Genomic DNA, 23,141 nt, shown 5'->3' on the forward strand with positions numbered 1-23,141 from the left:
AGCTTTCGGTCAGCCGCGCATGCCACAGTTTGTATAACCTACTGACAGAGAACTGTGAGCCTGTGGATCAAGACCAGCAACCGAATCCCGGCCTTTGACAAGCCGTTCACGGTGACTGGTCGCCACTGCTCCGGTCAGCAAAATTCTGCACCCAGCTCTCAGGCAATCAGAGTAGAGGGAAGATGCTTTGAAAACTCAGGATCAGGAGTGGAAGGCGGCGTCACATGATTAGGACAAAAATTGAGCTCCTTCTGCGAGGATCTCGGCCAAGCAAATGTTGCTGATGCGGCAGCACCGCCCCTTATGTACCGGCACCACAACATGGAGCAAATTGCGCAGGATAATCCCACAGTGTAGTGCCCTTGGTGGTTAGACTTGAATGTGGGTGCTAAATAATAATCAACGGGGATCAGGGCCAGGAACAAAGGAAAAGCCGGCTATGTAGTGGGCGCAAGGCCCCAGACCGTCTTCGGCGATCTGCCGGTGGATCTTGTCCTCCTCGCCTCCGAGTTGAAATCATCCAGAAACATTGCGAATCATTATCGCAGAGGCGGCTCCGTGATTGTGGGCGTCAGGAAAGAATGCTAAAAGATCATGCTGCAGAGCCTGCATGAAAGTCGGCAGGAACAACGGCCCACGTTGTTGGGAGGTGCTATGGGCAATGACTGCTATTGGCAGAGTCGATGACCAAAGCCGCTGTTCGTGCCGTTCAATCGGTGCCAAAGCAAATGCAGACTGATACACCTCGTATTTCAATATAATCTTCGACAGTAGGAGACGGTCTCTAGAAAGCTGTCACTCAATAGTTTGTTTCCTTTTCCAATTTTTTTCTCGAAGAATTTCCCAGGAAGCGTCTCACTTCCAATAGCCAACGCTTTCTAAGAGCACCAAAGCGTACAAGAAGCAGCGATCCTATGGCAGTCACAGCAACCGAACCACGTCGAGAAATACAACCCAAAGGGGAAACCGACATCGAGGGCCGGGATTTTGACCTTGCCGAAGTAGCGTACGTTCCAACCACAGGAGTTCGCAAATTATTCGAAACACCTCTTGTCCTAGCGACGCCCGAGAGCGTCAAGGATTATGGGGAGATTGTCGATGTGCCTGAAAAGCATCGCATCGAGATCGTACGTTGGCCTGCCCAGGGATGGCGGCCGGTGGACGCGAACTCCGGCGACCAGGGCGGAGTGACCGAGGGGCTGTTTGAGTTCTGGTGGAAAGGCGACACTCTCTATGCGCGCAACAACGCTGTTGGCAGCAGCTATCTTTTTGCCTGGAGCCAGTATCCTGAAGAGGCCGCCACCACCGGACCTGCGCGACCTCGTGAAAGAGCGATGATCTGGCGCGCGAACTACCACCCCGACGGGGGTCAGTTATTTTATCCGACGGATGGGCAGAGTTTCGTGGTTCCACTCGCCCTGCCAGGTGACGACGTAACTCCCGAAAAGTTCGTCGCGTTTCGATGCGACGGCGGCAAAGGATTGTATATCCATCCAAATATCTGGCACGGGGCCGTTGTGCCTGTCGAGGACCATGCACGTTTCGTTGATCGACAAGGCCGTGTGCACGCCCGTGTATCTGTAGACTTCGCCAAGGAGTTTGGGGGATACCTGTCTGTACCTTTGCGGTCTGTCGTGCAGTGAGTGGCTCAACTTCGTTCCATATCGGGTACAAGCAAGAGCTGCGGGAGGAGGGTTGCTAAACAGGGCATCCTGCACCATTCTCGTGCCCAATCCCCGTTCCTCTCAAGTTTGTTCATCACAGGAGTTCAGATTTGGGAACAGTGTCCTGATGATTTGAGATAATGCAAATCTGAAAAGTGGACGAGCAAAGCTTGGAAGCAGTGTGCCGGCATATGGCAGCACTTCAGGTGAAGGCATTTTCGCTGATTCCGATCAGGCCTCCAGAGGGAACTGGGCCTTGAGACCATCAAGCCAGGGAAGCTTTGTGAATGAGAGTGAGTCGTTTAGCAAATTTAACCTCGGCCTCGATGTCATGATGTTTCTGTAGCACTTGCCTCATTTGGTGTTCGATTGCACTTGTGGTCCTCCGTCGTTCATCTGCGGTCATCTTCATGTCCTTCAACTCTTCCTTGCGTTGAGCTAGAATGAGGGCTTCGTTGAGAATTCTCTTTTCTTTTTGCTTGGCGGTGTCCAGTTTCTCTTCGGCGTCTTGAAGTTCTCGCCTTGCTTCGATCCGAGACGCTCGGTAGTCACTTATTTTCTTGGGCTTCTTGAACGCAACGCTCAGTCTCCCTGATGTCTTGGGCGGCCATGTTATCAGGCGTTGGTTTTCCACGACACTGCCGACGATCTCGGCGACGACGCTGCGCGTTTTCGCGCCCGCGTGGCGTAAGAGGACTTGAATGATTTCCTCTTCTCGTTTGCCGTCCTCCACAAGATCTAGAATGCGCCAGTATGCCGGAAGGGGTACTTCATGAGTAGCAACTTGGATGGTCGGCACATTATCGAAATTGGGAGACGGTGCTGCCACGACCCAAAAGTCAGAGCCTGAAGACATGGAAAGAACCAGAAGATCGACAGAAGCTTGCACTTACAGCTGACAGGAGAAGGAGGCAGTTTTGGAAGTCGCGAATCTTGCAGCAAATCTTGGGCAAGCATGGCTGGGTTTCATTGTCGTCGACTCCTTTGTGTGCGCAGCGAGTTCACGATTGCCGGGCACGGCTCAAATGGGGACTCACACAAGACAAATCGAGGATGGCGGTCAGGAACGAACAAAGAGACAGACAGGGAACAACATGGCTCTAGAGTCGGTCAAGCCCTTTAAAAGCGGTTGCAAATGATCTTGAATCAAAATGAGTGGCAGCGGAATGGCGTGACGTGCTCGACCAGGAAATCCACCGTGGCCGGACATAACGCGTGGTCAAAGACGCAAGACCATACTGTGCGGTCGGCGGCGAATGCATTAATTGCCTCTGTTCAGAATCCTTCCGTTTAGGGCACGAGGCAAACGTCGAGAATGGATTTCAAGGATGCTATATATTGCAAAGGAATTTGCCAAACTCCCACGGAAATTCGTTTGCGGAGGCTTGTGGGGATTCTGGGATCCTCCCTGTACTGTATCACCCAAAGTTGGTACTTGCTTGCCGGCCATCTCCGTTGTCTTCTCATCACACTCCTTTCGTTTCTTCCCTGCGAGCCTGTCAACAACATCCGGACTTGCGGACCACTGATTAACGAGGTTGCAGATTCCCGAATTTAGATCAGTCATGCGCGCGAAGAGACACAGGCAATTGATAGAAACGAATATTAGAATCCTGTTGTCATCTCAGGGGAGTACTCTCTACCTTGCTGCTCCCAATACAGTCCTGTACCATGTAAACAAATCATGCATCTCTTCTCTTTTTCGGTGGTGACCGGGAATGTGGCTCGGCTGGCTCGTAGCACATCATCCGGTCGATCGTTGATCGCATAATGCATCGTGTGCTCCTCATCATGCCGGCGGCACCTCTGTCCTTAGCGTTACCAGAGACGACCTGGCTCATCATTTTCATGCAAACCCTTAGAGTGTGATGTCCTGCATTGCAGTCCCGCATTGCAATATGCCGCCTCTCACACAAATCTTGCATCAGGATTTTCCATTTCTGATCCACATTCTTCGCCGACAAGAAAGCATCTCGTCATCAAAAACATGTACACATCACTTTTGGGGGTATCTGTCCACCATCAAGCGCAAATTCAAGGGGCGCACGCTGAAAGGTCGATTAATAATGATCAAGGCGACATCATACCGTCAGCCAGTGTCGGTGTGATGCCTACAGTTATTTTCCGCGCCAAATCGTATCATCTTGTACTCGAAGAGCCATTGGCACCTTCGATGGTGACAACGTCAGGCAGTGAGGCATATTTCAAGCCGGTTGCTTTCTCCATTTTTGTCCGCTCGATCAAGGCCTGGGTCTTCCATCTGCATTCAAGTCTGGCTCTTTTTCTGGCCAAGGCCAATCTCAGATCGGTCTCCTGGCTGGCATAGTCTCGGTCGATGACGGCGAGTTCCTTGTTTTGTTCTCTTTCCAGGACTTCCATCTCTTTTTCCTTTTTCCGTATCAAATTCTCAACAGCCCTCTTTTGTTTACCTCGCAGAACATTGACCTTGCTGGCGTGCAGGGAATCCATGATGTCTCGTTCACGATATTGCTGAGCAAGATTGTGATAGTCTTTCTCCGTGACTTTGCGTTCTGGGAAGGGGGAGTCGATAGAAGCATGTCTCGAGTTCTGATCCACTGGGGTCGGGGGCGGAGTCGGATTCTGACAATAAGCTTCCATGTGCCGTAAGCGCAACATGACGGCTTTCTTCTCCAGCTCGTGTTCCTTTTCCATCTTCATTTCTTCTTCAAGTTGGCGTGCCTCTAGGTCTTCTACAGTTCGGTCCATCTGAAACATTTTAGCGACGGTCCCAACACAGCCTCCAGCTGCGACGAACCTTTGATCTTTGTTCAGCAATTACTCTCTCATGCGTTGTTTTCTTTTGTGCCTTGAGCAAATCTCGTTCTGATCTTAACTGTAACATCAATACAGCCTGAAACTCTAGAAAACGGGCTTTCTCGTCCAGTTGAGCCATTCGGAGGTTGAGTAATTCTTTACACTCCATACTTCTCTGGAGCGCCTCCATATCCACAAACGGTTGTGATTCGCAGCTGGACTTTGCCACGGATAGTGGTTGTGACCAGGAGCTCTTGCTCGATTTGACCGACAACGGACTCTGCATATCCACAGAGATTTCTTCACTGTCATTGGTTTCGGCATCACTGCTGATACTTGTAAGGGTCGAAGACGCCGACCGACCACCAGATCTTTTCTTTCGAAAACCTGCCATTTTTTGGAACCCTCTTCTCAGTGGGGAATATTTCTTTCTCTCGCTCGCCGAGGCTAGGGAGGGGACATCTGAACTCGAAGGGGCGTGGTCAGATATCCGTGAGGACTGGGTCGCCGGCCGATGCTCGCTGGAGGCACAGGAGGTCGCTGTGGTAGACTGGGATTGGATGGAGCTCGGGTTGATGGAGTCGGAAGCGATGGTAATTGTCGAGACTGAAGAAGCAATCCTGTCGAGTCCCGAGGTGACTTGAACAGGTGATATGCCGAGACTTTGCGCCTCCGACGCAAGTCGATCATCAAGGTCATCTTCGGAGGATGTAGAGGGTAATTGAAGGACGCTAGCACTGTAGAGGGCTTCGTCAATCGACTTCTTCGGAGTCGACCATGATTGCATGTCGCAGAGGTCTGGTATCCAGGTTGGTCTGGTGGAAGGTATTGAAAGTTCCCGGGCCAGAGACCAAGCATGATCAACAGCCGTCATGATGGGCTGGATCAAAAGGCTGAGAAAGTGGTCACAACGGTTATCCCATTGTTTATTGGACGGGCTCGGTTGCACCACAGAGAAAGAAGTCGCTTGTCGTGCAAACAGTCTAGCGATGGCTTGTAGCAGCGTGTGTAACTGAAGCAAAAGCAATCAAGCTCTAGCAGGGTAGCGGAAGGCAGCGCGTTGGAGTCGAGACGTGCAGCTGGGGCGGGAGGACGAGTGGGGGAGTGCGGCGGTGGGTGCGTAGCGATGATCGGGTCTGGAGCCTGGATGTCAGTCTATTACGTAGGTACCACATCTCGGGGCCAAGAACCGACATGGAATTGCGGCGATCTTGAGAAGACGTATGCTTGGGTTTTCCTGAGGATGATGTACAACGCAGCAAGAAGGGAAGACGGCAGACGGGTTTCAATTGAGAATGGCGGCTGGTCACAGTGGGCAAAGGGGATCTTGGTGGTTGCCAGCTGCCAGCTGCGGAGCTGGGTTTATGTCATTGGAAAAAGAAAGTGAGGAATGAGGTGCATCTGCCGCACTGGGTCCGATCTCTTTTTTGAATGTCCGCCCTCGCCCCCTGGCCGGCCAAGAGAAGGATCCAGACAATGAGCAGCAGGAACCATCAACGTCAAGAACCAGGCTGCCTGCGACACAGTGGACAGTGGGCATTGGCCAACCCACAGACCAATTCCCTCAAGCAAATGCCAACCGGGAGGGAGTCTCGCTAACGGCGCCCAGTGCGCTGCATTCTTGCTCCTCCATCTCCCCCCGGGCTCTCCTGTCACTTTCTCATGTTGTGTAATCCATCATCCCCTCTCTTTTGTTTCTTTTGACCTGCAAGACCCGTTTCGGGGACGAGAGGGACAGGGAAGCCAAAAAAACTTGGAGGCACTGGTTGTTTGGTGCCCGTTTGACCTTGGGCCTCGCTTCCTCGGAATCATTTCAGAGACGCGACGTACCACGTCATTTGCTCGGTCAGTCGAGTCTCGAGCTCCTTTGTTGCTGTTGGGCTGGAATCAAAGGCGGACATGCTCGACTGACGGGATTGAGAAATGTCTACTTACGAGTTGAGAGCGCATGGATGGTAGCTTTTGGTCCTAGGTCCATCGGTACCGGGTACTTTCCCTGCATTACTTCCAAGCGAAAAACCTAATTCCAATATTCGGTTTGATCTTAGAGGGAAGCGGAGGTTAGGGGCCTGCAATAACCTGAACTCTCTGGCAAAGCCTTGGGAATCTGATTAAAACAGGTGGTCCGGGCGTCGTGGGTGCCGAGACGCTTAATGTCTCCGTTAACCTGGGAGCATCTACTCGGTAGGGGCACAAGTATTGGTCCCGGTAGTGGTGCCTCACTAGCCTACCGAGTACTTACCAGTCTAATCGTCCCACACTGCCAAAACATTTAGCTGGCTCTCATCTGCTGTTGATCTGCAGGAGTCGCTGTTCCATCTTACCGTCGAACCAATACACCAGGTACTTTGTACACAAATATCGTCTTCAATCTCGCCAAGTATGAAGGCGATTCCATATCAGGAAAACCCCATTTCTTCTTACGTCGGAGCTGAGGAATGTACGACTTCTGAAACCCCGAGCGCGATATTTTACCAGTCATCATGAGGTGCTCTTCAGGCCTTCATCGAAGCCAGACTCCGATATACAGAACAAGACTTAAGAAATCAGGACCAACACCCTACGTGTTCGCTTATCTGAAATCAGCTACTCAGTATCTCGGTCGGTCAGTATGGTGGCAGTCACTGTGCATCTCGACACCGTGAGAAGCATCGCAGCCACCTACACCACCAGCCTGGTGAGCCTCAACAGCTACACGAATGCTCCTGTGGACAGAGTACTCGGTGCTCGGTACATCCGGCCGGATATCTTCTCAAGCCCTCATATACTACGTATGTCTTTGTGCCTCTATGCTGGTCGCGTTACAGCCCATGAGCTCTATCTGCAAGCATACCTAGGATGGTCGGAAAAGTGTATCGCGCCCTCGCTGCTATGGTCTTGAATCGCCTGATCCCGATGCTGCGGTACTGAACCTCTATCGAAACCCCACTTTCCAAAATTGATTGGGCCATGCGACCTCGACCCCTAGTTTCCAGGCAACCTTAAGCACCCACTCGGGTTCTCTCAGAAACTGCCGCGCAACGAGAATCACATCAGCCATCGGTTCTTTACCTCTGGTATTAGTCATGTCTTTTGCGAGGGCAGATTCATCCCTGGTACTCTTGTCAGATCCGTCATCGACGATATCCCTGACTTGCACTGCCTGAGTAATGAGGCCGACCGCACCGATGAGTAGCTTCGAGTTGGCTTCCTTCAGCGTGCGTCGTATATGACAAGCGATTTTTGTCTGGTAATCGCTAGAAGACATCATCTGGATCCGTTGTTGCGGGTGATTTCCTCCACTGTTGACATCGAGTAGATCGACGCCGAGCAAAGGTAGAAAGAGCTGCAAGTCTGATGGTACTTTGTACGTCCCAGCTACCATATTTCTCGCCCAGATCAGTCTCCCCCATCCATTCTGTGGCGCTGATGCGGAGGAAAAGCGGCATTTCTGACGGTATCTCGGCGCGTATAGCACGAATAACTTCGATCCAGTAGACGAGTTCGATTCTCGAAACTACCGCCGTAATCATCCGACCTGCGATTCGTGATCGGACTCAGGAATTGAAAGATTAAATAGCCGTGAGCGCCGTGGATCTCAATGACGTCGATCTCAGCTTCAACTGCCCGCCTGGCACTCGCAGCAAAGGCTTTAACGACTTCCTGAATCTCAGGAATAGTTAGCTGTCGCGGAATGCAAAAGCCGCCGTCATCAGCCGAGCCTTTCCCATCCCAAGAATCTTGCGGGCCGCCCATCGGGCCTACAACATCCTCTGGCCAGCCACCGACCTCTGCCGTCGCTCGTATCGAAGGCCTTTTCATTTGAGCTGAAATCCAAGGGGCGCAGTGCTCGCCTTGCGGCCAGCATGGGCTAACTGTATTCCTGACAAAGCACCCTGTGATTTAATGAAATCCGAAACCCGCTTGAAGCTAGCTGTTTGCTCATCGCTCCATAAACCAGGGCACTGAGGCGTAATACGACCGTTGGGCTGTACACCTGCGGCTTCAGCGAAAATAAGGGCGGCGCCCTTGATAGCGTAATGCCCGAGTGTTGCCAGATGCCAGTCCGTCAACTTGCCCACGTCGGGCCCCTTCGCGGCAGCTGAGTATTGACACATAGGCGACACTATTATTCGATTTTTGAGAGTTTTGGATCGAATGCTAAGAGGCGTGAATAACGTCGGTGTGTTTGGCGCAGTAGGCTGGAGAAGAGCACCCGGATTTGAGGCATAGGCTGGAGTGTAACAAGGCCCATTGGGTGCACCAGTGTTGAGCCCATTCTCAACTGGCTCCGACAACATGGCTTCACTGTGTGCAGTTCTCAGGCAGGCATCGCCAGTGCCAGTGTAATTCTCAACGCAAAAAAGGAGGTTCTGTTTATGCAAGAAACTGATGTTGACGGTGGGGGCCCAGCGCCTCTCAAGGTCGTGGCCAGTTGGGATGGCATAGAGCGAATCGGGGAGACTGATGATGGCTCCGAGACACAGAACCCCTTTTCGGGGAGCCTCGTCGGTTTTGTCTTGCAGACCAATTCGATCACAGCTTCACTTCGCACCGAAGTATTTTCACTAACCCCGGCACTGTTGTGACGAGGTGGGTTCTTGCCCTGTTCTCAGAAATTTCTGGTTAGCAAACACCCCGATCTTTTGATTTCCTTCTGCAACAACTACGTCCTTTGCGTACAGATAAATTTTGCTAGACTTGTTCCGCCAAGATGCTGAGGCTGATCACGGCAGCCGCATTGGTGGCGCACGGCGAAGTGCGGAATCCCATACTTCTAGGTCTTATTGCCACATGATTTTGATGACGGTTGTAGATCACTAAACATAGGTTCTTTCCATAATACCCAGTACCTCGAGACACACCAAGAAGGCCTGGGGTCTTGAGGTAACCACAACAGCATGGGTGTCACCGAAATCGTCTTTCTTCCCTTGCAGGATGATAAATTCCCAAATGACCAAACCAGTCCCAATGGACAACTTCATCACCACCTGATTCAAACCATTCTCTCGCAGCCAGGCGTCCAGCGCGTCTATTGGGGCCGGGAAATCGAGAACCCTCTGATGTTGAGATGGTTTGTCGACTGGGATGACATCGAGAACCATAAAAGGTTCATGAATGCTGAGTATGCGCTTCCACACCATCTCCCTGCCTTCGCCTATTGACCATGTGCAAGTGCCTACAGACCGTTCGTCGAGAGGATTGGAACCATCGTCGCTGGCGCGGCAAAGGCATATCATGCTCAACTCAGGCCTCATCCTCCCGTCGCTGCTCTCAGTAACACCACGTCTCCAATTACCGAGGTCGTGACCATGTGGTTCCCAAACACATACCCGCAGAAAGATCAAGACAACGTGACCGAGGACGTAGAGAACTTCATCTCAATTTTCGAAAACCATGCGCACAATTATACAGCTTCTGCAGCAGGTTGGGTGGATGAAGAGATTGACATCCCAGGGATGGAGGAGCGCGGAAAGGCATATGTACTGCTAGTTGGCTGGACTTCCGTCGAGGCGCACATGCAGTTTCGCGAGACACAGGCATTCAAGGATTCCATTCACTTTGTTATGGGAGCAAAGAACCTGAAGAAGATCGAGGCGGTTCATGTAAGCTTGACGGAGGTCACTAAATAGAAAGCCCTATTGATCTCCAAAACGGAAGGGAAATCTCTTTCGTCGTCCAGGCCACAATACACACAATTATCAGAGATTGCGAAAGCTGGAGTTATGTATTTTCTACCTAAAAGGGTGAGGTTGACTCGCTATCTGGACGTGAAATCAAGAGGTTGCGGACGACATTCTGAGAACGAGAAGCCAGGTTAAACTATCGTCGAAGGTCCATCTTCCTGCTTCCTCCGAGCTTGGTTGTCAGGTGTTACCAGTCTTCGGATAACTTGGCTGTGGACATTCCGCTACGGAATCCACCTTGTCGCATTCGTGCCTATAAGTCTCCTATTCAGTTTCTTGTAGTGAAAATACAAGCCTAAGGCGACAGACGCCCCAATGAGCTGGCTCGCGGCATTGACTCCATGCCCCAGCTTGTAAAGCGATGCATCTTGCGCGCGATAGATCCAAACCCCAATGATCTGGCCAGGCCCACTGGAGGCGAGGATCAGGAAAAAGTAGCGAACACCGTAGTGAGTGCCTGGAATAGCAGCTGCCTGAGAGTCAGCACGCAATGTCTCGAAATCGCCGCGGTGATGTATCACAGATGCAACTCACCAAGGACGAGAAAAGAAATTGCCGCGAGGCTAAATCCGGCACAGGCGAAGAGCCCTCGCACTCGTCGATTGTCAGACCAAAGAGCCACCGCGAGCGTAACCAAGTATGCAATCGCGTATGGCGGGACAGTGAAGAGCTGGGCTCGCAAGTCGTGGTACCCGAGACCAGCAACGATAACTGGAGAGAACAGTGAAAGGGATGTAGCTCCGCTGCCAGCTGCGAGGTATGTGGAATAATGCACCCATAGTATCACGTCCTTGAGGGTTGCTTTTGCATCCTTCCAGTTGATCTTGGCCTCGCTGTCGAGGCTGGTCAGCTAGGTCTGGCATTCTTGTAGAGGCAAAGTTACTGACCCGTGTGAACTATTTTCGGAGGCAAGACGTTGGCGTTGGATGGCTTTTTCGGTCCGTGCAGGCCAGATTGGAAAGTGCTTGGAAGATGCAATAGGCCACAATGAAAACCATCAGAGCGACGGTGAATTGATAGTTGGTCACGTGGTTGGTCTGTGACATAGCATCGTCCATGTTGGTATTGAGGATTTTGGCATTGCCTGCTCAGTTGGGCACGGAAGTAGTCAACAAGGCTTTCACTCATAAATCATTAGGTAGCACTGTACCTATGTTGCTTCGGTCCAGATAGCAAAGCAGGTAGATCAACGCCGTCGTTGGCATCAACCTCGAATCGATTTTCCAGACAATCCTAAGCAGGGATTCATGATTCATGACGTGATGATCTGCTCGTGAGCCTGTATTTTCTCGTACTGCTTTTCCTCTTCTTGTGTGTAGGAGACAGCCTCCTGGGCTCCGATGGCCTCTATCAGCTCGACACCAGCTGGCGAGAATGGTTTCTCGGCGGCATCGTCCATTTTGATGATCACCGGATTTGAACTGACAGAGAGAAGCTGTTGATGGTCTCCCGAAGTGAGTGGACGATGGTTCAAACGTGACATAGAAGCAGGGCCTGAGAAAGAAGTTTGTATTGCCGGACTTTTACTCTGCGCTACCATGGTAAATTTTGATGCCCACAGTATTTGTACTGCCACATATCATGGACAAAGTGGATCGGTACTCATATAACGAGTCGCGGGAGTGGACCACACCAAGATGGAATTCGAGCCTGATAAAGACTTCGACGTGAATTACTACAGTCTCACTGAAGCTTCGGAAGATTTTGAAGTCTCCACGCCCTTGCATATGACACAGCCTGTTTTGGCCATCGGCGGATTGGTCTTCTCCGAGAAGCGCGGTGGATCGGCTAACTGGTCGACTCGACATGCATAACGATTACCACCAAGAGGAGCGATCAGTTGAGGTAATGGCCCTACCTTACACTGGAAGTAGATTTCGTGCTCCTCAAGACTCGCTTTCAAACCTAGCTGAGTGCCAGTCGCAGACGTTTTCTGACCAGCCATAATCCATCTTCAACTTCATCATGAGGTCAATAGCTCTCACCAACGCACACCTCGAAGAGCTCAAAGGCAAAACGGTGATTGTCACCGGTGCTGCGGGAGGCATCGGTGGTGAAACCGCAAGGACTTACCATAGCCATGGATCGAATGTGGTATTGGCAGACCTAGAACAAATGCGAAGCTTCGCAGAGGCCGTGATGGCTTCACTCTCTGAGCCGTCACGGGCGATGTTCGTTCCTGTAGACATTTTGGACTGGGCTCAGATGACCTCCTTGTTTCGGTCGACGAAAGAGAGATTCGGCAGCGTCGATGTTGTGGTCGCCAATGCAGGGGTTATGGAATCTAGACCAGTCCTGGAGAGTAACGAAGTTGACGAAAATGGCGACTTGAAGGAGCCCGCAGAGGCATACAAGGTCATTGACATTAATCTCAAGGGAACCTTGAATAGTAAGTCTGAATGCTGCTGGGGCCATGCCGCGCTAATCCTGTGTAGCTTTGCGCCTTGCCCTTTTCCACATGGCAAAAAATGAGCCCAAGTTTCCGGACGGTTCACGCGGCTCTGTGGTCCTTGTTACCTCGACTTCTGGATACTTTGGAGGAACGGGTGTCGCAGCATACGTTTCATCGAAGCATGGAGCCACCGGACTTTTGCGAGCATCTCAGGTAGCAGCGAATAAAGTCCAAATCCGCGTCAACGGCATAGCACCCAGCTTTACAGCCACGAGACTCACCGAAAACTTTGCAAAAGCGTGGTATGAAGCTGGTTTTGAGCACAACACTCCCCATCATGTGGCTCATGTGATCGCTCAAATGTCGGTCGACCCTAGCCGACGAGGTGCCTGCTGTTTGGTATGTCCACAATCACCGACTGCTTGATCAAAAGAGACGCGGCTGAACCTCTGTGTGTAGGTTGCTGGTAGGATACTGCGGGAAATGGAACATTCGAGGACAGATTTACTCTCAGAATGGCTCGGTGATGAGCTTGTTCAATTCATGAACAATGTAGGAGGACTACTTGCCGGTATGGGAGGGCTGCCACTACCGAAGCTACCGGCTCTCCAGCAAGAGCCCAGAAGGTCGTCCCGTACATCGATGAATCAGGCTTCAGGGCTCAGAAATTCAGGCAAGGCTAGCATGTAATGCGCTCGGGGCAGATTCGAGGTTGGTTCCAACTTGGACGGGGGAGGCTGAGGCTTGATCTTGTTGCTCTGTAAGGCATGGGCACTTCAGAAGGGCTTGAGAACATCTTTATTTGGAAGTTTCCATTCGTGTAGGGCGAATCGTCCAATATTGACTGATCGTCTACTAGGTAGGAAAGAGTTAAATAGAGGCGGCGATCTTTTGTTGGTGAAAATACAGGAGTCGGATTAGGCATTCCTGTACCTCAATATGCTGGCAGAAAATGTGCAGTGCGCCTCGGCTAAAGCGGCCTTCGCTCACTCTCCAGGATCGAGCCATTCTTGGGGAATAAGGTTTTTTGTTCGCGGGTGATCTGGGTAGAGACAGTGCAGGGCTTGGATAACCCGTAATGTGGGGTCACGGCAGGGAGTATGGAGTATGGAGCAGTCTCTCAAGCAAGTCCAAAGCTAAACAACGCGGGGTCCCCCAGAGCCAAAGCTCGGCATCTTTGGGGTCCTCAGGGGCTTCCGTGCAAAGCCCAAAGCTGACTTCCTTCCTTTATCCTTACTCCTTCGTCTCCATGTCTCCAGACAGCTTTAATTCCAGTAGTGCAAGGATCCAGGCAACTGGCGTGCCTCTATCTAGAGGAAGCGAGTACGATGATACAAACTCCTCAGAGGAGGATGAGCACGATGCCAGGCCCACCAAGCGGCCTCGAAGTTCGATTGCGAGACAAGTGAGCTGTGTGCCATGTCCCCTATCCCAGCTTTTACTGATGCGTGTGATAGGCGTGTGAAGCTTGCAGAGCCAGAAAAACTCGCTGCGACCAAGACAAGCCATGTGGCTTGTGCAAAAGCCACGGAATTCAGTGTGTATACATGGAAAGAAAACCTACCAGGTCAGCCACTCTATTGAAGCTTCATTTTGAGACTGAAACAGCAATAGAAATGAAGCTTCCTTGAGCTTGATATTCAACCGGTTGAAACGTATTGAGACCAAGATCAGTCAACTGTCCAACCATGGGAAAAGACCAAGTGACGCCCCAAAGAATGCCCCTGCCACAATACCAGCGGTGCAAACTTCGCCCGTAGGCGACGCTGCTCAATTTTTATCTCCGCCGCACTTTGTCGAAATCCACAGAGCTATTAGTACTGTAGGTTCACCCTATGGAGATGCGAAGTTGTCTTTCAGCACCCGCCAAGTCATCCACTGGCCTGGGATTCACCCAACCAAAACCTCCGGCTCCTTCCCTTCTGCTACAGAGGGTGCGGATACTTGTCTCACGGAGACTGAATTAGACGGTTCTGCCTTTCCGGAAGATGTTGAGAATGAAAGCTTTCCAGATGACTGGCTAGCGACGTTGAGCTTGTCGACAGTCAAAGGGTTATCGAACGCCTACTTCAATACTTTCAACCGCATCTTCCCTTTCATTGATCGTGATTTCTATTTTCTCAACACCCTCTCGACCGTCGTTGGAGAAGGCTTCAACTACAGTATTGAATCGTGTCTGGTGCTGAATGTGATGGCCTTGGGTTGTCTAGGAGCTAACGCTTTTGAGGAGGGAGGGTATCACAATCAGGACGCCTTCCCAGTTGTTGGCGTCACCCAGACTTTGATGAGTCAAGACGTTCCAGGAAAAGGACTGTTTAACGAGGCGCGCCGGAGGATCGGCCTCTGCTCAGGCGCAAAGGACATTCAGGTCTCTCAGTACTACCTGACCGCGGCATTATTCTACTCTCAAGCGATGTGTCCAGTTGACCAGTGGCTGATGACAGATCGTGCCAGTACCAACAGCCTGATATTTTGGAGCCATCTCCGGAATTCTTCGGAGGAATGGGAGGCCGATATGCAGTCCCGCGTCTTTTGGTCTTCGCTACTCATGGAGACGGTAATAGTGCAGGAACTAGACTTACCAAGAAGTCGTTTGAGAGAGCTCGAGGATATCGTACCACTCCCAAAGTTCCTTCCCTACCCAAATACGAAGAAACCACAATCTGCCCGACGTGACGACTCATACTACCATTATCACTTTCTTGCTCAGATAGCCCATCGAATCCTCCTGGGTCACATTCGTGACGAAATGTACCATCTGAATCCGTCGACTCTGGTTGCAAACGAGTTACGGCACCAGCTGAACCAATGGCATACGAACTTACCGCCGGCGTTGCAGTTCGACAGCGACCAGAACCACTTCAGCAGTCCAGCCGAAGCTGTTGCGGTTTCTCTGCTTCAAACAAGACACCGCTCGGCAGTTTACCACCCTGGCCGACCCTTTTTATACAAGGCATTGGCCAATCCGGCTTCGGTGACAGATCAGGACCTGAAGTTCTGTTCAGAGGCGTTGCAAACAGCCTCCAATTGGCCTATCGCGACAGGGACGTGCAAGAACATGAGCAGCTTCTCGCCACTCAAATACTTCATGTGCCGCTCCTTTTTTGGCACCCTGCTCATCTCTCATGCGCTCAAACACTCGGGAGACGATAGACTGGTCAAGACGCTGCCAGAGCAATCAGAAGCTGCGTGCACGTATATGCTCAACTATATTGACGAATTGGCACTAATGAGCCCGTCAATTCGGAAGGATCGAGACCTCCTTTCCTCCATTTACAAGCCAGTCGAAAGTTGAAACCTTCAGCCAAACATTGTCTGTCCTGTCTGCACCAATTGCGTAGTAGGCTAGCGGGCCCTGGTAATTTGGTTTTTTGACCAAACAGGCCTTCTTAAGCCGTTGTTGCTCAATATTTCCGGAGCCGGACTAAAGAGGAGTCAGGGCGTTCTTGCTGTAGGCAAGGTCGGATCGGGCACTAGCGAGCGCTCCCCGATCGAAAGCAGGGGAGTAACACATTTGGCCGAGGTCTTAAGTAGTGTATATAGAGCATTGCGAAGGCATAATGGCATCGGGGAGACTGAAATCTGTCTCCGAAAATGTGGAACAGCTACAAAGGCTGTCTTCAAGGGCAGGGCTCTACTGGAGAATCCCCAGCTTGGGTTCAAGGTTCGTTGAGTTCGGACTATCCTCATTAGCCAGGACTCTGGACTACGTGCCATCTCTACTGAAACAAAAACGGAGACCCCAATGTCCTATGCCGAAATGCAGCAGGATGTCGGTGTCTCACGAGATCTGGCATTGGGTTTTGGTGTCTTGCCTTGCGATCCAGGGCGCTTGAGACCAGGCAGATTTTCTTATATTGAGCTTGAGAAATCCTGATGTACAATGCCACTTGCTCAAGGCGTTGTCCTCAAGCTTACAGCGAGCATTATTCAACAGGATCATCTTCGTTCTTCCAGGAAGGACCTGTGAGTCCCGATTGCGAGTACCCTTGTCTTCATACTTGGTCGAAGACATGTTGGTAGCAAAAGATGAGGCCCTTGTCGAAGCGCTATCCTCAGACACCAAGATCGATTATCCACCCCCTCCATATTATCTCTTGAACCAATACCATTCCAAACCCAGCAAAATCAGGGTCGCTGGAGCAGGAGCGGGCGCGACGGGGATATGTCTAGCGTACAAACTCGAACGACTGCTAGAGCATGGGACATTCGAACTCACTCTCTACGAGAAGAACCCACACTTTGGAGGCACCTGGTGGGAAAATACGTACCCTGGAGTTGCTTGCGACATTCCTGCTCCGATGTACACCTACTCGTTTGATCCGAACCCGAATTGGTCTCATTACTTCGCTTATGGATCTGAGATCCAAGAATACTTTGAAGATTTCGTAAGGCGATATGGTCGGTTAGCTGAAAATCCATTGGTCGTCGGTGTTGAATGATCAAAAGGTCGTCCCCCGTTATTCAGTATGGGGACTACGGTAGACTATATAGACAGTACTGGGTGGCTGGGTCGGATCACGTGACTTGCCAACCTTTTTAGTTTAATAGTCGGTACAACTGACTTCGATTGCAGGTATAGAGAAGTACATGAAGTTGAGCACCAAAGTGGTTGAGATCAATTGGGATGCAAACCAAGGCATATGGAACATGTAAGCAGCGACCCCCGCTGGATAGCAATTGTGATTGACGATTTCAGCGTGGTCGAGGATCAGATTACAAAAGAGATACGGCATGACTGGGCGCACGTGTTCGTCAATGGAACAGGACTTCTCAACACCTGGAAGTGGCCTGAGATTGACGGCCTGTTCAATTTTAAAGGTGACTTAATGCATTCGGCGAAATGGAACCACGACGTAAACTTCGACAACAAAACTATCGGAGTCATAGGCACTGGCAGCACCTCCGTGCAGATAATCCCACAATTGCAGAAGGTAGCCAGGAAGGTCAAAGTATTCATGAGGAGTCCAACTTGGATCAGCCCGCCTTTCGGCACAGGTAAGTATTCTGCCCAGCACATTTCCTCGATCCAAGATTAACTTCGTTTCCTAGGGCCTCTCAGCGCTTTACGGAAGGGTGAGGAGGTGAGTCTTAGTACGAGGCAATATAAATTCAAAGAAGAGGATAAGCAACGCTTCCGCGACGACCCCCAGTACTTTTTGCAATTCCGCAGAGAGATCGAGGCCGAGATCAACGTCATGTTTGAGATGTATCACCAAGGTTCGGAAGTGTCCGAAAATGTGAAGAAGCTCATCGGTGAGGAGATGCGTCGGCGGATCGGACCCGGACAGGAGAAGCTCCTGGACTTCATCATACCGAAATGGTCTCCTGGCTGTCGAAGAGTCTCCGCCTGCAGATGGGTACCTCGAGGCCTTGGTCTCACCGAACGTCGAACCTGTCTACGGGGAGGTTGACCACATTTCAGAGAAGGGGGTCGTTGTGGATGGCCGAGAACATGAGATGGACATCTTGGTGTGCGCGACAGGTTTCCACCCTGCTTTCAAACCTCCGTTCAAAGTGTGTCGTCCCACCGTCGAGGAAAAGGAACTTGAGCTAACACGTTGGCTTGCCAGGTCTTCAATGGCAAGACGACTCTGGCCAATGATTGGGGCGACGGATGCAATTTGTATCTGGGCATTGCGGCACCTCGGTTTCCAAACTACTTCACCATCGCGGTGAGTCACAGCCACTGACAGAGCCAAGCAACCCCCATAAATGGCCTACTCACTGATATTTGCAGGGGCCCGGCTCTACTTGGAGTAATGGCAGTCTGATACCTGGAATCGAAACATCGATCGAATACGTCATCAAGCTAATGAGCAAGATCCAGAAAGAGGGGGTACTGTCGATTGCTGTGAAACAAGATGCGACGGATGACCTGTATCAGCATTTCGATGAGTTCCACAAGCATACCGTGTGGCAAGAAGAATGCCGAAGCTGGTATAAGAATGGCAAACTGAAGAACAGGATCTACTTGTGGCCTGGGCCGGTACGGGTTTGGCAATGGCCCATGAAGACGAATGGACTAACGTTTTGCAGACGATCCACTACCTGAAAACAATCAAAGAGCCGAGAGTCGAAGACTATGAATTCAAGTACAGATACGGGAATCGGTTTGCTTTCCTGGGCAATGGGACCGTAAAAGCGATGTTGACGAAAGACGTTGACGGTCTCAGGCCGTACGTTCGCAACTCGGACACTGAATGGGATATTGAATAGACACCCACCCTCCATAACCATATACAGGTTGAACAACTCAAGTCTGTTAGGTCTATGTATTTATTGCAGATAAAAGTGCCTCCGTAAGTGCAAGGGCTAAAGTTTGAGGAGGTATATGCCACGTAACAATTCACCAGTCTGGACTCTGTAGTCCTTTCTGCAATCGTATTGCCTGTCTATAATGATAGAGAGTTTCTCCACTTCCTCCCCCGCCCCAACAACCAAAAAACCACTCACGCAAAAGATGTCGGAGATACGTGTAGACCTTAGATCTTCCAATCACCAAGGTCTCCACGACTCTCGTCCTAGTTCTTCCCAGACGAGCCAAAGTCCGGAATGTCTTCCATCTCAGTTCCATATGCTTAACGAATGACATACTGGACCTGCTCAAGAGTGCTTGCCGCCAGGAATGGTTGGTCTCCTTTGCCCATGACCTTATCCCAGTTTTGCAGAAACTGTTCGGGTGTTTTCGCCTTCAGACCAGGAAATGTAGCCATTGCCTCTCGCGCAGCTCTGTCTGCGCCTGTGGAGAAACTTCTCCAGAGCACGGACAGTCTTCGGAGCAGAGAGCGACAGTGAATGGCACACAGCCCTGTCGGATGAGTTTGATGTTCAGCACAATTTTCCAATAAAAGACAAGAAAGAGAGTGTTCATTAAGAATGGGGATTCTGGTAGAGGTCTCGATATAGATCATGGACAGGGAACATACCTCTGCTGGAAAGTAAGTTCGAGTAACATACTTGGTCCCTTCGGATATGTCTCCCATTCTCGACGCGGCAGATGGCATGGTGCAGTTGATCTTGATACCGTCCCGCTCTGACCATCGCCCCAGCTGCCTAGTCATCGCAAACGCGGCTGCTTTGGCAGCACCATACGCGCAATCTCCCGCTGAACCCAGGCCATACATCGCATTTGAAGAAGTGTTGACGATTCTACCGTACTTTTGCTCCGCCATGATCGAGTAGACGGCGCTGGTGAGCATGGCTGTCCCAAGGACAGAGGTTTCCAAGTCACGCATAAAGGCAGAGGGATCCACGTTGTCATGCGGCGATATCTTGCCTGTGATGCCTGCGTTGTTGATCAGAATATGGACTGTACCGAACTCCCGCACCGCTGTATCGACAACGTCCTTGTAATCCTTCGAAACGTCCCCACTGTGTGCCACGGCGATTCCTCCCTTAGCTACGATTTCATCGACGACAGCCTGTGCGACAGCGATAGTGCCAGGTCGGTCCTCGAGGTCGCCGCCATAGTCGTTGACCAAAACCTTGGCGCCTCTTTCAGCCAGAACCAGAGCATACAGTCTTCCCAGCCCGCGGCCCGCTCCGGTCACAATTGCAACTCTGCCGGCTACAGACATTGGTGTTGTGGTTTGAAGTGTGATGGCGGACACAGTCTTCAGGTGTCCAGACATATCAGATGATGTTGAAATTTGTCTAACTGGTCGAGACAACATCTGTTCTGTCAATTGGACGAGCTTTCCGACACTAACCGCGTGAGTCTTTCCAGCATTTCTAGTCATTAACGTGCTTCGGTTTCTGGTTAAATGGCAAGCCGAAGGCTGAAGACCGATAACAAATGCATACAGGAATTTTCAGTGGTAGCAGTAGCAGGACCCGGGATTCGTTCGTCGGCATCTCATGGTGGGAGCTTTGGCGTCGAAAGGCACGCGGCTTTCTGCAAGCCGTCGAGGCTCACCATGAGCATGTGAAGCTCGGTCTTGAACCCTTGTGAGCAAAGTCCGAGATACATTTCGAATGACGGGTTTTCGGAGCAGCCTGGTATTCTTCCAGTCTCCACATTAATTGCAGGGTTCGGGGAAGCTAGATTACCCCCAATCAGTTAAAGCTCTTGCCAACCCCCAAAATAGGTTAAGCATGGTAAAGCTAAGCGATGACTCAGCTAATGAGAAAATCACATTTGGTCTCAGGTACCTATTAGCTCAAAGAAGTAATTCGTGCTGTCGGACTTCGAGGCTACGGCCGATGAACTCGAACAATATACTGCTCTCCTCGGAGGTTCGATTAATATCTTGCAGAATTTGGTACGGTTCATACAGTTTAAACAACATGAGAGTTTTCCCGCCCATGACTAGGAAACCAAAATAGGCGTGCCCAAGGCTGACTACCGAGTACCTGTGAACAGATCTGTGGATATCCCGGCTCATTAAAAGCTCAGCACACATTATATCTGCAAAACAAGGCTTGCAAATTGGTTGATGCCTTCTTCCGTCTGCTCAGAGTCTTGACCGCCCCTGCTGCGACAACATACACAGAGACGACGAGCTCGACAAAACAAGCTGACAGGGCGGAAAGTCGATCAAAAACCATGACTACTCAAGAGTCAAAAGCCAACAACGGCTTCTCGGCAGTGCTTGACTTCTCCAAATTCCCTACTCCCCCAAATTCCATCAACAAGTATGAAGCTCGAACGTATCTGAAAGGTCGACTCGCCCTAGCTTTCCGTCTCTTCGCCAAATGCGGCTTCGATGAAGGAGTGGCCGGCCACATTACGCTGCGTGACCCAGTCAGCCCAGACCATTTTTGGGTGAATCCATTTGGCCTTGCTTTCAGCGAGATAAAAAGCTCCGATCTTATCCTTATTGCTCCGCAAGGCCAGATTGTGGATGGGGGACCAAATCGCCTTCTCAATCAAGCTGCATATATGATTCACCACGCTGTTCATACAGCTCGACCGGACGTTATCTGTGTAGCGCATGCTCATAGTATATACGGTCGGTCATTCTGCGCCCTCGGCCGCGAACTTGACATTATAAGCCAAGACGCTTGCGCCTTCTACAATGATCACGCTGTATATAGGCAGTTTAACGGCATTGTGCTGGCAGAAGAAGAGGGTCGGAATATTGCCAAAGCCATCGGCAAAGGAAAAGCGTGTCTGTTGCAGAACCATGGGTTATTGACCTGTGGACAGACGATTGAAGCTGCAATTTACTGGTTTGTCAGTCTCGAGAAATGCTGCCGTACTCAACTTTTGGCCGATGCTGCCGCTGGAAGCCGAGGGGAATCTACCATCAAAGATCGAGGAAGAGGACGCTGCATTCACTTATAAATGCGTTGGCACGCCCAGAGCTGGATGGTTTGCGGCCACTGCCATGTTTGATGTCATGGCAAAAGAAGTTGGTCGAGAATACTTGCAATAAGCAAACGGATTTGCGAACACGAAAACGGGGATTGAAATGTTATATCCAATTTTTCAGGTGCCTAAATTCACGATTCCTGTTGAAGCCATGTGCCTCAATGCTATTTTCCTGGTATTCCTCTCCTCGCTGCACCGAGTCATCATTCGCTGCTATCCTCTAGGTTCACAACTGCTCCCTGGATTCGTGTCTGCTTATGCCATGTGTCCGTAATTGCCAGTTGCCTTGCTTGTCGATGCTATACTGACCAGCACTCTCACATAATGCAATCACGCAGTGGAGTCACTGTCGACGGCTTCTATGGAGTCATTCCGCCATCAATGGTGTAGACCGCCCCCGTCGTGTAGGCAGCATCGTCGCTCAAGAGGTAGGCAATCAACTTTGCAACTTCTAGTGGCGTGCCCATACGGTTGATCGGGGACATTCCTTCCCCACTGACCGCACCTCCCGCCTCTTTCGCTATATCGAGCATCTTAGTGTCGATGGCTCCGCTGCGTAGAGAAATGAGTCCAGTCGCTCCAGTGGAGAATGGTAGATGAATGACTCACGGTGCAATTGCGTTCACCCTGACATGGCGATAGCCATTCTCAGCTGCAGCGACTCTGGTCAACCCGATAACGGCATGCTTACTGGCGACGTATGATAGAGCTTTCGGGATACCCATCTTGCCCGAGACACTGGCTGCGTTGACAATGGAGCCCCCATCCTCTATTGACCGCAGTTGGGCACGCTGACATGCCATGAGCCCTCTCACATTAATCGCCATGACGTGGTCGAAGTCAGCATCAGAGACTTCGCGAGCTGATTTCAGCCCAAACTCACTACCGATCGTTCCAGCCAAGTTTACAGCCCCGGATAGTTTGGAGAAGTGTTGTATAGTCGAGGAAATCCAGTCGTTGACCTGTTCCGAGTTTGAGATATCAACTTTTGTCGTTATCACGTCACTCTTGTATTTTGAACGAATCTCTTCGGCCAAGTGGCCTAGAGCCTTGATGTCCGTGTCGGCCAAGGAGAGGCTAGCCCCTCTAGAGGCCAAGAGAGCTGCTGTCGCTGAGCTGATACCTCCTGCCGCCCCGGTTACGGCGATGACCTTCTCTTCGAGAGACCTCATGATGTGCTTGAGAGGCAAACCCGTGCTTTAGACCGATGAGATCGAGGCTTCGACTATGTCACCGTAGCTCACAGGTTCGGAATTCCAGAACCATTCAAGCAATCGCGTTCGGAATATAGCTCAATGCTCGCAGCAGGATTTTAGACGCAGATATGT

General features: G+C 51.0%; 13 protein-coding genes across 13 annotated transcripts; 6 read left to right on the forward strand and 7 right to left on the reverse strand.

Annotated features, from left to right (window-relative positions):
- Positions 1–914: 914 nt before the first annotated feature.
- A1O5_06262 (uncharacterized protein) lies at positions 915–1,643 on the forward strand (the record flags this gene model as incomplete). Its single annotated transcript, XM_007746856.1, has 1 exon — positions 915–1,643. One exon carries the CDS (start codon positions 915–917, stop codon positions 1,641–1,643), a length of 729 nt encoding a protein of 242 aa, XP_007745046.1.
- Positions 1,644–1,929: 286 nt separating this feature from the next.
- A1O5_06263 (uncharacterized protein) lies at positions 1,930–2,520 on the reverse strand (the record flags this gene model as incomplete). The annotated part of the gene is made up of 1 exon (XM_007746857.1): positions 1,930–2,520. The coding sequence occupies one exon, from the start codon at positions 2,518–2,520 to the stop codon at positions 1,930–1,932; it is 591 nt and encodes a 196-aa protein (XP_007745047.1).
- Positions 2,521–3,803: 1,283 nt separating this feature from the next.
- On the reverse strand, positions 3,804–5,313 carry A1O5_06264 (uncharacterized protein; the record flags this gene model as incomplete). The annotated part of the gene is made up of 2 exons (XM_007746858.1): positions 3,804–4,391; positions 4,441–5,313. 2 exons carry the CDS (start codon positions 5,311–5,313, stop codon positions 3,804–3,806), a joined length of 1,461 nt encoding a protein of 486 aa, XP_007745048.1.
- Positions 5,314–7,353: 2,040 nt separating this feature from the next.
- Positions 7,354–8,174, reverse strand: A1O5_06265 (uncharacterized protein; the record flags this gene model as incomplete). Its single annotated transcript, XM_007746859.1, has 2 exons — positions 7,354–7,836; positions 7,875–8,174. 2 exons carry the CDS (start codon positions 8,172–8,174, stop codon positions 7,354–7,356), a joined length of 783 nt encoding a protein of 260 aa, XP_007745049.1.
- A 62-nt stretch (positions 8,175–8,236) lies between these two features.
- On the reverse strand, positions 8,237–8,719 carry A1O5_06266 (oxidoreductase; the record flags this gene model as incomplete). Its single annotated transcript, XM_007746860.1, has 1 exon — positions 8,237–8,719. One exon carries the CDS (start codon positions 8,717–8,719, stop codon positions 8,237–8,239), a length of 483 nt encoding a protein of 160 aa, XP_007745050.1.
- Positions 8,720–9,319: 600 nt separating this feature from the next.
- Positions 9,320–10,051, forward strand: A1O5_06267 (uncharacterized protein; the record flags this gene model as incomplete). The annotated part of the gene is made up of 2 exons (XM_007746861.1): positions 9,320–9,543; positions 9,595–10,051. The coding sequence occupies 2 exons, from the start codon at positions 9,320–9,322 to the stop codon at positions 10,049–10,051; spliced, it is 681 nt and encodes a 226-aa protein (XP_007745051.1).
- Positions 10,052–10,329: 278 nt separating this feature from the next.
- On the reverse strand, positions 10,330–11,504 carry A1O5_06268 (uncharacterized protein; the record flags this gene model as incomplete). The annotated part of the gene is made up of 5 exons (XM_007746862.1): positions 10,330–10,574; positions 10,640–10,938; positions 11,003–11,192; positions 11,256–11,338; positions 11,401–11,504. The coding sequence occupies 5 exons, from the start codon at positions 11,502–11,504 to the stop codon at positions 10,330–10,332; spliced, it is 921 nt and encodes a 306-aa protein (XP_007745052.1).
- Positions 11,505–12,070: 566 nt separating this feature from the next.
- A1O5_06269 (uncharacterized protein) lies at positions 12,071–13,187 on the forward strand (the record flags this gene model as incomplete). The annotated part of the gene is made up of 3 exons (XM_007746863.1): positions 12,071–12,494; positions 12,541–12,896; positions 12,957–13,187. The coding sequence occupies 3 exons, from the start codon at positions 12,071–12,073 to the stop codon at positions 13,185–13,187; spliced, it is 1,011 nt and encodes a 336-aa protein (XP_007745053.1).
- A 671-nt stretch (positions 13,188–13,858) lies between these two features.
- On the forward strand, positions 13,859–15,792 carry A1O5_06270 (uncharacterized protein; the record flags this gene model as incomplete). The annotated part of the gene is made up of 3 exons (XM_007746864.1): positions 13,859–13,902; positions 13,955–14,064; positions 14,120–15,792. 3 exons carry the CDS (start codon positions 13,859–13,861, stop codon positions 15,790–15,792), a joined length of 1,827 nt encoding a protein of 608 aa, XP_007745054.1.
- Positions 15,793–16,510: 718 nt separating this feature from the next.
- Positions 16,511–18,716, forward strand: A1O5_06271 (uncharacterized protein; the record flags this gene model as incomplete). The annotated part of the gene is made up of 8 exons (XM_007746865.1): positions 16,511–16,898; positions 17,074–17,149; positions 17,197–17,495; positions 17,550–17,753; positions 17,854–18,014; positions 18,071–18,172; positions 18,238–18,486; positions 18,537–18,716. 8 exons carry the CDS (start codon positions 16,511–16,513, stop codon positions 18,714–18,716), a joined length of 1,659 nt encoding a protein of 552 aa, XP_007745055.1.
- Positions 18,717–19,078: 362 nt separating this feature from the next.
- A1O5_06272 (uncharacterized protein) lies at positions 19,079–20,077 on the reverse strand (the record flags this gene model as incomplete). The annotated part of the gene is made up of 2 exons (XM_007746866.1): positions 19,079–19,271; positions 19,458–20,077. 2 exons carry the CDS (start codon positions 20,075–20,077, stop codon positions 19,079–19,081), a joined length of 813 nt encoding a protein of 270 aa, XP_007745056.1.
- A 968-nt stretch (positions 20,078–21,045) lies between these two features.
- A1O5_06273 (uncharacterized protein) lies at positions 21,046–21,877 on the forward strand (the record flags this gene model as incomplete). The annotated part of the gene is made up of 2 exons (XM_007746867.1): positions 21,046–21,610; positions 21,681–21,877. 2 exons carry the CDS (start codon positions 21,046–21,048, stop codon positions 21,875–21,877), a joined length of 762 nt encoding a protein of 253 aa, XP_007745057.1.
- Positions 21,878–22,172: 295 nt separating this feature from the next.
- A1O5_06274 (uncharacterized protein) lies at positions 22,173–22,985 on the reverse strand (the record flags this gene model as incomplete). Its single annotated transcript, XM_007746868.1, has 2 exons — positions 22,173–22,365; positions 22,423–22,985. 2 exons carry the CDS (start codon positions 22,983–22,985, stop codon positions 22,173–22,175), a joined length of 756 nt encoding a protein of 251 aa, XP_007745058.1.
- Between the last annotated feature and the right edge of the window lie 156 nt (positions 22,986–23,141).

This window comes from Cladophialophora psammophila (assembly GCF_000585535.1).
Source record: "Cladophialophora psammophila CBS 110553 chromosome Unknown aczJe-supercont1.9, whole genome shotgun sequence".
Lineage (NCBI taxonomy): Eukaryota > Fungi > Ascomycota > Eurotiomycetes > Chaetothyriales > Herpotrichiellaceae > Cladophialophora > Cladophialophora psammophila.